The following is a 12917-nucleotide window of genomic DNA, read 5'->3' as shown; positions in this document are numbered from 1 at the left end:
CGTAAGAACATGTGTCAGACACTCGGGAGGAAATTCCAGTGAAACCCCATCAGCAGTGTATATTAACCAAACGATTTAAACCACGTGTAACAACATGGAGCAGTTCGAATGTAGGACTTTGATCAAGAGGCTTGATGATTTTTTTTTTTTTCCCCCCCATTTAACAGATGCAGTGAGTGCTCCAATATTCTCCTCTCCGGAACTTACAAACCTGGAAAAGAGCCCAACACCTTTGTCTGCAAGTCACACCAAAACATACAGAAGGCTCCGCCCACTCAGGTCACAGCACCTGCACGCTATAACCAGACTACACCAACAACCACCAAGTCACCACCAAAGGACATCACACTCAAGAGTCTGGGAAAAGATTCCTCTCAGCCCAAGCCAGGCCCGCTTTGGCTGGCGAGTAAGAATGAAAGCTTCTCGGCCCCGAAACCGGCCCCGACAGCCGCCCCTCGCTATAAACCCACAACATCAAATTCTGTGACTGTGACGGTGAAAATTCCCGCTGAACAGAAAGTAATCACGGAGGCTCCTAAAGGTCCGAGCAGCTCCGTCCAGAGGAACCTGGAGGCCAGACAGAGGTGAGGGCTTTAGGGTTTCAGTCTGTGACGTAAAACGTGTTGAGTGACAGAAAATAAACTGATGGCAGCTGAATGAAGCATAGTGTGTCCTGGATCAGTAGGAACTAAAGGTGAACAAAGCAGTAAATAATATCAATAAAATTTATAAATCGTATAAACTTAGTGCCACATTTATTACAACCCCGATTCCAAAAAAGTTGGGACAAAGTACAAATTGTAAATAAAAACGGAATGCAATAATTTACAAATCTCAAAAACTGATATTGTATTCACAATAGAACATAGACAACATATCAAATGTCGAAAGTGAGACATTTTGAAATTTCATGACAGCAACACATCTCAAAAAAGTTGGGACAGGGGCAATAAGAGGCTGGAAAAGTTAAAGGTACAAAAAAGGAACAGCTGGAGGACCAAATTGCAACTCATTAGGTCAATTGGCAATAGGTCATTAACATGACTGGGTATAAAAAGAGCATCTTGGAGTGGCAGCGGCTCTCAGAAGTAAAGATGGGAAGAGGATCACCAATCCCCCTAATTCTGCGCCGACAAATAGTGGAGCAATATCAGAAAGGAGTTCGACAGTGTAAAATTGCAAAGAGTTTGAACATATCATCATCTACAGTGCATAATATCATCAAAAGATTCAGAGAATCTGGAAGAATCTCTGTGCGTAAGGGTCAAGGCCGGAAAACCATACCGGGTGCCCGTGATCTTCGGGCCCTTAGACGGCACTGCATCACATACAGGCATGCTTCTGTATTGGAAATCACAAAATGGGCTCAGGAATATTTCCAGAGAACATTATCTGTGAACACAATTCACTGTGCCATCCGCTGTTGCCAGCTAAAACTCTATAGTTCAAAGAAGAAGCCGTATCTAAACATGATCCAGAAGCGCAGACGTCTTCTCTGGGCCAAGGCTCATTTAAAATGGACTGTGGCAAAGTGGAAAACTGTTCTGTGGTCAGACAAATCAAAATTTGAAGTTCTTTATGGAAATCAGGGATGCCGTGTCATTCGGACTAAAGAGGAGAAGGACGACCCGAGTTGTTATCAGCGCTCAGTTCAGAAGCCTGCATCTCTGATGGTATGGCGTTGCATTAGTGCATGTGGCATGGGCAGCTTACACATCTGGAAAGACACCATCAATGCTGAAAGGTATATCCAGGTTCTAGAGCAACGTATGCTCTCATCCAGACGACGTCTCTTTCAGGGAAGACCTTGCATTTTCCAACATGACAATGCCAAACCACATACTGCATCAATTACAGCATCAGAAGAAGGGTCCGGGTGCTGAACTGGCCAGCCTGCAGTCCAGATCTTTCACCCATAGAAAACATTTGGCGCATCATAAAACAGAAGATACGACAAAAAAGGCCTAAGACAGTTGAGCAACTAGAATCCTACATTAGACAAGAATGGGTTAACATTCCTATCCCTAAACTTGAGCAACTTGTCTCCTCAGTCCCCAGACGTTTACAGACTGTTGTAAAGAGAAAAGGGGATGTCTCACAGTGGGAAACATGGCCTTGTCCCAACTTTTTTGAGATGTGTTGTTGTTATGAAATTTAAAATCACCTAATTTTTCTCTTTAAATGATACATTTTCTCAGTTTAAACATTCGATATATCGTCTATGTTCTATTCTGAATAAAATATGAAATTTTGAAACTTCCACACCATTGCATTCCGTTTTTATTTACAATTTGTACTTTGTCCCAACTTTTTTGGAATTGGGGTTGTAGTATTTGTAACGTTATTTTTCTTATTTACAAACTTGCATCAAACTTGACTACAAACCTGCTTGCTTATGAACTTACAAAGTTACTTATTAATGAACTTTTGACCTTATGAATATAGTTGTTTACTTGTTTAAAAGCTTCATTATTTATCAACTTACCAGCTTACAAATGTACTAATAAACTCACTCGCTTTTGATTTGCTTATGAAAAATTGAGCTTAATAGCAAACTTTTCTTATAAAGTTACTTACAAACGTACGAACAACTAACTAACTTTTGAACTTGGTTTACTTACAAATTTGCATACTTGACATCCTTAAGAACTTCCTTAATTATAAACCTACTTACACGTTTACTAAGAACTTAATTACTTATGAACTAACTTACGAATCTACTGAATTACTAGCTTACTTAGGAACTTGTGCTTACACTCATACTAAGAAGTGAACTACTTACTTATGAACGTGCCTTAGTCTAAAGGTTTGCTTCCATCCTTTTGAAATTACTTCCAATCTTGCAGACTTACTAACTCACTTCCTTATAAACTTGGTAAGAACTGAATTACTTGTGAATGTGCTGCTTTCTTATAAAAGTACTTACTTATTTACAGACCGACATAATTCCTAACTTGTTTTCTCGCGATCTTTTCTTCCGAAGAAGTTAATTCATTAGAAACAGAACGAAACTCTAAAGATCTCTACAGGTTGTGAAAGCTTAGTGTGTTTCTCCCTAACCTTGAGGCGAGAGGAATGCCCAGTCATCGTTTAATGTTAATATCATGAGGCCTGTTATGCCTTGAGTTGACGATGTTTGAGGATTAGACCTTTTACATTATGTTAATGACTTCTTTCTCATTTCCACCAGGTTCTTTGAGCCCAGTAGTAGCTCCGTATCAGTCACTAAGGGCACTACAGCAGTCTCGGTTAATGAAAAGCCAGCAGCAGCAGGAGGTACAGGAGCTGCTGGAGGTGCAGGTAAAGGCAAACTGCTGCTCCAGGCGGATGAGTGGACAAAAGAAAAGAAAAACGAAAAGCAAAATGATGGTGATAAGGAGAAAGCGAAGTCTATCATTAGCAAGTTTGTGACTGATGAGACCAACAAAACCAGCAGCCTACAATCACAACATGGTGGTGTGAGAGCTGGTGTTAAGTGAGTGCTTTTTCATTATTTTTCATATTTCCTTTAAATTCGTCTGCAGCGTCGCAGTAAAATTAGCATTGACTTATTTTAGCACAGGATATTTTTAATTTTATTGACAATATTGTCATTTCCAATACCAATAATACGTTTTTTGGTTATATTAAGGTGTTCTGATGTATTGTATTTTCTTTTTTTTTTAACGGTATCATGAAGTGATAAGCTGGTTTATGTCGCCCCCTTGTGCAGCATCAACGCTAACACAGCTCTGTTTGAACAGGACTAACGTTTCAGTCGGACCCGCTGCCGCTAAAGGGCCGAGCACCAAAGTACGGCTGAAACCACCGGTTATGGATCTAGAACTGAGTACAAACCCCACTTCAGAAAAAACCTCCAGCTGGCTGCGTCCCAGAGACAAATCTCCAGCTAGAGCAGCTAATGCACAGCCTTCTGACCACAATGGTGAGGGGTGTGGTTGTTTTAACTATCGAGGCTGAGCATGCGAGTGTGAAAATCTTTCACTCTTATTTCGGGTCACATGACCTTAAAGGTCACGTTACACCCTGAGCCGAAGCAGAACTAAAGAGTTTTGTGACCAATAATACGACAGTGTCCGTCATCTGTATTTATCTGAAAGGTACTAAGTGTACGAATGGACCGAACGTCCTGGATATCACCGACACTACACATGACACCGGGAACAAGTGATGTGGCAAAAAATATCGATGTAGCTTTCAAAATTATTTTTGACAAAACCTGAACGTATGTCATGTTATGGGGAAAAACCAACAAAGTATATATTCTTAAAATTACTTATGATCTTGCATAAAATGCAACACGATGGAAAGACACGTGTATAAAGTTAGTGCCGACCATGCCAGTGGCAGTTAGTGTTTTGTTAGTATTTAACATGTTTATTTATTTACTTGCTCACTGATTAACTTCTTTACAAACTTGCTTCCAAATTGCATAAAAAGTATACAGTGTCTTGCAAAAGTATTCATCCCCCCCTTGGTGTTTTGTCCTGTTTTGTCACATTACAAGCCAGAATTAAAATGGATTTTGGAGAGTTAGCACCATTTGATTTACATAACATGCCTACCACTTTAAAGGTGCATTTTTTTTTTTTTAATTGTGACCCAAACAATAATTAAGATGAAAAAACAGAAATCTGGAGTGTGCACAGGTATTCACCCCCCCCAAAAGTCAATACTTTGTAGAGCCACCTTTTGCTGCAATTACAGCTGCAAGTCTCTTGGGGTATGTCTCTATTAGCTTAGCATATCTAGCCACTGGGATTTTTGCCCATTCCTCAAGGCAAAACTGCTCCAACTCCAAGTTAGATGGGTTGCGCTGGTGTACAGCAATCTTCAAGTTATGCCACAGATTCTCAATTGGATTGAGGTCTGGGCTTTGATTAGGCCATTCCAAGACATTTAAATGTTTCCCTTTAAACCACTCCACTGTAGCTTTAGCAGGATGTTTAGGGTCATTGTCCTGCTGGAACATGAACCTCCATCCCAGTCTCAAACCTCTTGCTGACTCAAACAGGTTTTCCTCCAGAATTTCCCTGTATTTTGCGCCATCCATCTTCCCTTCAGTCCTGACCAGCTTTCCTGTCCCTGCAGATGAAAAATATCCCCACAGTATGATGCTGCCACCACCATGCTTAACTATAGGAATGGTGTTCTCAGGGTGATGGGTTTGTGCCACACATGGCGTTTCCCATGATGGCCAAAAAGATCAATTTTATTCTCATCTGACTGGAGAATCTTCTTCCATGTGTTTGGGGAGTCTGCCACATGCTGTTGGGCAAACTCCAAATGTGTTTTAAGCAATGACTTTTTTTCTGGCCACTCTTCCATAAAGCCCACTCTGTGGAGTGTACGGCTTAAAGTGGTCCTATGGACAGATCCTCCCATCTCCGCTGTGGATCTTTGCAGCTCCTTCAGTGTTATCTTTGGTGTCTTTGTTGCATCTCTGATTAATGCCCTCCTTGCCCGGTCTGTGAGTTTTGGTGGGCGGCCTTCTCTTGTCAGGTTTGTAGTGGTGCTGTATTCTTTCCATTTTGCTATAATGGATTTAATGGTGCTCCGTGGGATATTCAAAGTTTGGGATATTTTTTTATAACCCAACCATGATGTATACTTCTCCACAACTTTGACCTGTTTGGAGTGTTTCTTGGTTTTCATGTTGCTTGCTGAGTAGTGTTGCAGAGTCAGGGTCCTTCCAGAACAGGTTGATTTTATACAGACATCATGTGACAGATCATGTGACACTTTGATTGCACACAGGTCAACTTAATCAGCTAATTATGTGCCTTATGAAGTGAATTGGTTGGACCAACTCTTATTTAGGGGTTTCATAGGAAAGGGGGGTGAATACCTATGCACACTCCAGATTTCTGTTTTTTCATCTTCATTATTGTTTGTGTCACAATAAAAACAATTTTTACCTTTAAAGTGGTAGGCATGTTGTGTAAATCAAATGGTGCTAACCCCTCAAAAATACATTTTAATTCCAGCTTGTAATGCGACAAAACAGGACAAACACCAAGGGGGATGAATACTTTTGCAAAACACTGTACAATGATTAAAAAACACAAGTTTAGTTCCACATTTTAATCATTCTTACTACCCCATTTATTAACTTACTAAGAAATTAAGTTCCTAAGTGTGTTACTGATTTAAGAATTGAATTACTTGCCAAGTTCCACATACACTTCCAATCTTGCGAACATGGCTACGATGGTGTGATTATTCACCCCAGCAGCTCTGAAACCCATTTTGCCCCCTAGTGGAATAACAGAGCTCTGTTTTATTCCCCTGAAATATTTTTCAGTTAATTTCTGGTCCGCAACACCTTTTTAATTGAGGACGTGTATTCTAAATGGGTCGGATTGGAGGCTTTATCAGCCTGTGGGTTGTGTATTTGACCGCCAGCTGCACGGAATCCTGACGGAACCGGTTCTGTCATTTCAGAAACCGGTACAGCGCCTTCAGACTGGAGATCTCTGCTCAAACCTGTGGCCAAGAACACAAAGTAGGTCTCACGGTGCATGTTTGTTCCGTCTGTCCTGTTCGTCTCACTTCTCAATTTCCTGCCTTGTGCTTTCCTTTCAGAACGATGTTTTTTTGCTCATGATTTTTTTTTCAGACTTGATTTTTCTATATGCTGTTAAATCTGTTTTTGATTGGTTGACTCTCCAGATGCTCTGTCTCTCTCACTCCCTCTCGCTTTGTGACCGGCCTTGACGTGCCGTCCTCGCTACGCCGCTCACAACCAGCGGCATGTCTGATCTGAGCCGAGAATTTCTGCTTAGCCCCACCCGTTTCCCTTCTTTTCCTGTCCTCTTTAAAACCTTCAGCTAGTTTAAAGGTGAGGGGACGTTTAATATGCGATCCACAGCTCGGTGCTGAGTTACAGGAATTTCTTTACTACTTCTGCACCTTTTGCTCTTTCGGTTATCAGATTCAAAAGCTCCCAAGATTCCACGCCGACAAGTGAACCGAAGACATCTAACACAGGATCTCGTCCCTTGGAATCACACATGAAGATCTCCACTCCTCCATCTACTGCTCCTCTTTCTACAAACAGCAGCAGCACAAAATCACCCTCAACCAGTGTACTGAAAAACAGGACGACACCTGGCCAAGGCAATGAGGGCAATGAGGAAGGACTTAAAAGTAAGGAAAGATTATCCATCCATCCATCTATCTATCTGTCTCATTGTCATCTTCGCTGTTTTTGTCAGGCTTGTAGTACTCGAGTCTGACTCGTGACTCGACTTGGACTTGAGCACTGATGACTCGGACTCGTAAATTGAAGACGAGGACTCAAATTTTTTCTTTACTTTTTGTAACATGCCATAATAATTTTGCAGAAGATATTTATATCTACATTAATTTTGTACTAATTTTGTGTAAAAGTGTCACACCTGCGCGCCTTGGCGTGTGCACCAGATAGACAGCGCATGCGCCAAGTGGACTCTCGCGCACGTAAACGACTTGCACCTGCACAGGATTAAGGTGCAATCAGCGCACTGATATAAAAACTGTGAAAACACACTTACTTTGCGAAGTATTGAGTTGCATTGCTGACACATTACCGAGTCTTATTTCCTCGTTTGGTTTCCTGATTTCCTGTTTCTCGTCTTTGATTCTGCCGAGTCTACGAGAGCCTGTTTGTGCCTCGCTTGACCTGTTGCCTGTTTCACCGTTTTACGATTTTGCCGGCCGTTCTGGATTGTTTACCGTCTTCACTTGTATTAATAAACGCACCTTCTGCACTTCCATCCGTCTCCCAATCATCTCTGATAGAATACTTCACACTCCCTGATAAAGAGAAGCACATTCACCTGTTCATACATCATGTTCAGGAATAAACTAATGTTAATGACGCTAAAACAGCCACCGTCACATGGTGCAGTTGGAGACTTGGACTCGACTCGGATCAATAGTGGACTTGACTCGAATTTTTTTTTTTTAATGACTCGGACTTGAATACTGGGGACTTGAGACTGGACTTGGACTTGATGTTTAGTGACTCAACTATAACACTTTTTTTTTTTTTGTATTGTCTTGAACAGCTGGAACAACTTCTTGTGGGATCAGTGTTTATTTGATAAGTTGTTAGGATGACGTGGACCACTTGGGGGTGCCATAGGACAGGAAACTAAAGTGTGTGGGTGAGGGTGTGTGAGCGTCAGGACGGTGTGTGTGATTAGAACAAAGACTGTATTACTGTGAAACCCGTAGCTGTGGGATTAGTGTTGGAATAATTCAGGGGTTTGTTAACATTCTGAAAATGTTTGTCAGATTTTAAGACATTCTTTATGTTCATTTTCTCTCTCTCTCTCTCCTTTTTTTTTTTTTAGACTATAATGTCGAAAGCAGAACATCAGATTCAAATTCCTCTTCAACAACGCCAAAGTTGAAGGTTTGTGTTTAAGATCCGTAACAGTTTTATGTTTGTTTGATAAGAATTTTTCCGTTTGTAAGTAGTGATGTCATTTTAGCCAGATTCCATCAGAGTCTGTTGAAGGTTATGAAAGCAAATGTATTTTTAGTTCATTCACTCACCACTGTTACACATTCCACATCCTCCCCCATGAAGGGTTTGGAATATTCCACAAGACACACCAGGAAGTTGCATCATAATTCATTTCCTGAAGATGATTTTACAGAAGAAACTTCAGCTCTCTCGTTAAATTTATTTTCTTTTCTATATTTGATATTGAGTGCCGAAGTCACTTCGAAAGTATAACCCTGTTACACACATTATAGAGTTAAAGAATGCAGCAAAGAAAAAATTAAGATTTCTATTGGAGATGTTTTAAAGCTTTAAACTCTCAGGTTTTCTTGGATGCAGCGTTGAGGGGCTAAAAAGGTCAGGTTTAGTGTTGAGTTCTGATGCACTGGGGTACCAGGACGCCGCGTCATGTGATGTTTCTTCACTTTAACTGTGTGGCTAATATATTTAACATCAACTTTAATAAACCTTTATTATCCCCTGCTGGTTGAAAGGCCCAAAGGGGGATTATGTCGTGGCGATGTCTGTCCGTCTGTCCGTCCCGGGAAGGGCGCTCACCTTCTGAAATCAACTCCTCTCTCAATTTTTGGAGGAATTTCACGAAACTTGGCAGGATTCTTTGTTATATGTCGGTAATATGCATATTGTAATATCGTTAAATTTGGTCACGTTTTACCAGAGTTACAGCCCTTAATTAATAAAACTATACTTTGACAATTTCATGAGTGTTTTTTCCTTCTGAAATCAACTCCTCTCACAATTTTTGGAGGAATTTCACGAAACTTGGCAAAAGGCATTGCTATACATCGGTAGTACGCATATTATTTTGTTCAATTCGGTCGCATTTTACCAGAGTTGTGGCCCTTGATTAACAACCTTGTACTTTCACAATTTCATGAAGGTGTGTTTGCCTTCTGACATCGACTCCTCTTACAATTTTTGGACAAATTTCTCAAAGCTTGGCAAAAGGCCTTGTTATATGACCGTAATACGCATATCGCAATTTAATTTCATTTGTGAAAATTTTCTCCAGAGTTTTGATTAAATAACTTTGACAATTTCGTGAGGGTGTACATTCTTGTGAAATCAACTCCTCTCACAATTTGTGGAGGAATTTCACCAAACTTGGCAAAAGGCCTTGTTTATATGACAGTTATACGCATATTGAAATTTCGTTTAATTCGGGCAAATTTTACCAGAGTTATGCCCTTGATTATTAACAAACTTTTTAGCAATTTCATCAAGGGGTGCTTGCTTTCTGAAGTCACCTCCTCTCTCAATTTTCGGAGGAATTTCACGAAACTTGGCAGGATTCTTTGTTATATGTCGGTCATACGCATATTCCAATTTCGTTCAATTCAGTCGTGTTTTGCCAGAGTTATAGCAGAGTTGCCAGCGGGGGATATTGCGCTCTCGGGGCACTCTTGTTTCACATGTAAAGGGACGCTGTTTGGAGCAGTGCTGCAATTTCATTGTCCAAGATAATCGCACTAAATTCTTGGATGTTGAATTTTCATTAAATATAAGACGTAAATCTGCTCACATTCACAGCATATCCATACACAGTGTTAATGCCGAGCATTCTTTTGTTCTTTCTTTCATTCAGCCCGACTACATCCCCAGAGACGAGATCCTGAAGGAACTAAAGGAGATTGAGGTGAAGCTGAATGAGCTGGAAAAGAAAGGCGTGGAGTTGGAGAAACGGCTCAGGCAGTGTGAAGAGGGTGAGTGAGTGAGTAAATCCGTCAGAGAGGCATAGCGATCCGACGTGTTGCATCGTTTCGTCCGATCCGACGTTGAACAAAACGTTCAACGGACTGAATAATAAAGTTGTCCATTTGCCATGAAATACCTCTTGCAGTGTTACGTGAGGTGTAGCTGCACTTCCTGTTTATGTCACGCTTCTCTTAAGCACGCTATTAGTCGAGCAGCAGATTAAGTGTGAGAAAAATGGAAGCGTGAGAGACACTAACACCACAAGACTCAGGATTCAGAATAAGCGAGGGATGTTTAAACCCACTTTATCCGCCCTTACTTCCTGAAAAGAAAGGCCTGTAATGTCAGAGTTTTTAATAAAGAGCAGGTAAAAAGCTGGACGCAGAGCGGCGACACTGTGGATGTTGGCAGCCGTCCACGCTGCTCTTCTCTTAATCACGCTCTTGTCTAATAACCCACAGCCAGTATATTTCTAAATTACAAATCAGGGTCAAACTGTGTGTAATTACTGCAGTTAAATCACAGTATTAATGTCCAGCTGCTTTTAATACAATTCCACAGCGTTTTTCCTGACAGCGCTGTGCTTAATTATCACTTCTTCAGAATCTATTTGTCTAGTTATGTGTTTTAATTGATCTCGCACATTTCTTACGCACAGTCCTAGGTGTGTTTCGTTCACTTCTTTATCAGTTCCTAACAAGGATAAATCACCACCTGAATAAATGTAGGAGAGCTATTATTTTCAGTTGATCAAGTCTTAATTAGGAGCTAATTATAAACGTGTTCATTCTCATGCGCTCCGCTCGCTTATACTCGTTTTCCCTCGTTTATAAAGTTCATCCTGATGAAATAAAAGAAATGCTGTGTTTCTATTTCAGAGAACCAAGAGGACATGCTAACGAACGACTTAATGGTGGACTGGTTTACTCTCATCCGAAGCAAACAGGTTTACATCCGGCGCGAATCCGAGCTGGTCTACGTGTAAATATGTGTTTTAATTATTTCGTTATTGGAGATCAGTTTAATCAAACAAAGATGATGTTCTTTACTTAGGGTGACTAGACGTCCCCGGAAATGTCCCCGTTTTTAACCATGACCGACAGGCCCGGACGGGGGGGGACAAAAAGCCAGACCAAAACATCTCCCGATTTCATCAGACGCCTCATGTATTGTTTTTGTGGATCACTTTAAGACAGGCTCAGGCCCATTACAGAGATGTTCAAGACTACCTTTGGTGATAGCCTTTCCAGTATTTTGATTGGTGGAGCTGAGGAACAACTTTTTAGCAGAGCGCTAGAATCTTTGTCTAAACTAAAGTCATTCGTTCAGCTTTGACAGATCGCTTCATTCGCTCCTGGACATTTGAACCATAGTCTTTTCTTGTAGGCCTAAGTGACATTGCTTTGTTTTCTGTTATTTAGCCTTTAAATGTGTAAGCTACATTTTGCGATGTTGTAGTATATGACATAACATTGCTTGTCATGCTGTATTGAGATGTAACGGTCGACCTAACAAACATAGCCTGCTGCAGCTAATGCTAGCGGGAGAAAGCTCAGTGCGGCGCCAATCAGTCAGCTGAAGTTGTTGCTAGACGTAGCGTTGCTGTAACAGAAATCCAGCTGAGGTAAAATTGTAACAGTCCAACAGCATAAACTAATTTACACACTAGTTAGTGTGTTATCCCACAGGTTATGGAAAGCTGTAGACTTATGGTAATGTTACCAAAGTGTCAGTAATCTATATAATTTGTTGTGATGTGTAGCAGACGACACATTTTGATTAAGGCTACTCGTTTAAGCGAGGTCATCAATTCAGTGATGGCTACAGTTTACGCTATGAGAGATCAGGAATCATTTTTATCCTCGATGATAATAATAATAATAGTAATAATAATACGTTACCATTACCTTGAAATTGCTTGGATTGAAGTAAACTGTTTATTTAAATCATGTTGGGTGTTTTGTATATTTTTAAATACGTTGTCCATTACTAGTGGCATATATGGCAATTAATTTAATATATTTACTTTCATGGGTCTAAAACATCTATTTCAGCTTGCCTACAATTTGAGTCTATAAATCTAAACGATGTACCCATACCAGAGATTTTCACATTGTCTTTAATTAATGTGAACCTAAAGTAGTTGCAGAATCGGTCTACAGTGCACTCAGTGAGGAAAATGCCACTTTTTATGCAATGCATGATCAAAATGCATGAAAATCAGAAACGCCTCCTCCCCCCCTTTTTATTACAAAGATGAAAACGTTAGATGTTTTAATGATCTTTTCACCGCCGAGACAAAAATTTCCCCGGTGTTCATCTCAGAAATCTGGTCACCTTATCTTTACTAAATGTGTGAAAGTATTAGGCAGCTTCAGAACTGCAGGTGATGATAAGTAGTGTGCGTGAATCAGAAATTCAGGTGTGTGTGTGTGTGTGAGACAGTGGAAGATCTCAGGACCTGGAGGAAGAGCAGCCTAATGTTGAGGCAGAGCTTCGCAAATTGATGGAAAAACCAGGTAACAAAGCACTTTAAACTTTTTCTCAGTTCGGTGCCAGGAAACAACATTAATTTAACTACTTTTTTCTCTGTCTTAAAGTAAAGATGTGTTTTGTACAATCATTGTGCCACAGAAAAATGAACAGTTCAAAGAAAGCCAAGTATTACCCCGATATTCATGTCCCTGATGAGTGTATGTAAACTTCT

The 12917-nt window shown here is 40.5% G+C and overlaps 1 protein-coding gene across 2 annotated transcripts in view; it reads left to right on the top strand.

Annotated features, from left to right (window-relative positions):
* The window catches only part of micall2b (mical-like 2b), a 48535-nt gene that overhangs the window by 21725 nt on the left and 13893 nt on the right, over positions 1-12917 (top strand). For both annotated transcript variants that reach the window (XM_060898572.1, XM_060898571.1), the window contains exons 7-15: positions 168-584; positions 3191-3475; positions 3744-3925; positions 6445-6505; positions 6935-7149; positions 8340-8401; positions 10101-10218; positions 11089-11191; positions 12656-12729. In XM_060898572.1, the coding sequence (XP_060754555.1) occupies positions 168-584; positions 3191-3475; positions 3744-3925; positions 6445-6505; positions 6935-7149; positions 8340-8401; positions 10101-10218; positions 11089-11191; positions 12656-12729 (1517 nt within the window). The remainder of the gene's footprint in view (positions 1-167; positions 585-3190; positions 3476-3743; positions 3926-6444; positions 6506-6934; positions 7150-8339; positions 8402-10100; positions 10219-11088; positions 11192-12655; positions 12730-12917) is intronic.

Source organism: Neoarius graeffei, chromosome 18 (assembly GCF_027579695.1).
Source record: "Neoarius graeffei isolate fNeoGra1 chromosome 18, fNeoGra1.pri, whole genome shotgun sequence".
Lineage (NCBI taxonomy): Eukaryota > Metazoa > Chordata > Actinopteri > Siluriformes > Ariidae > Neoarius > Neoarius graeffei.
Note: the sequence above shows the minus strand (reverse complement) of the source record. Positions and strands in the feature narration are given on the sequence as shown.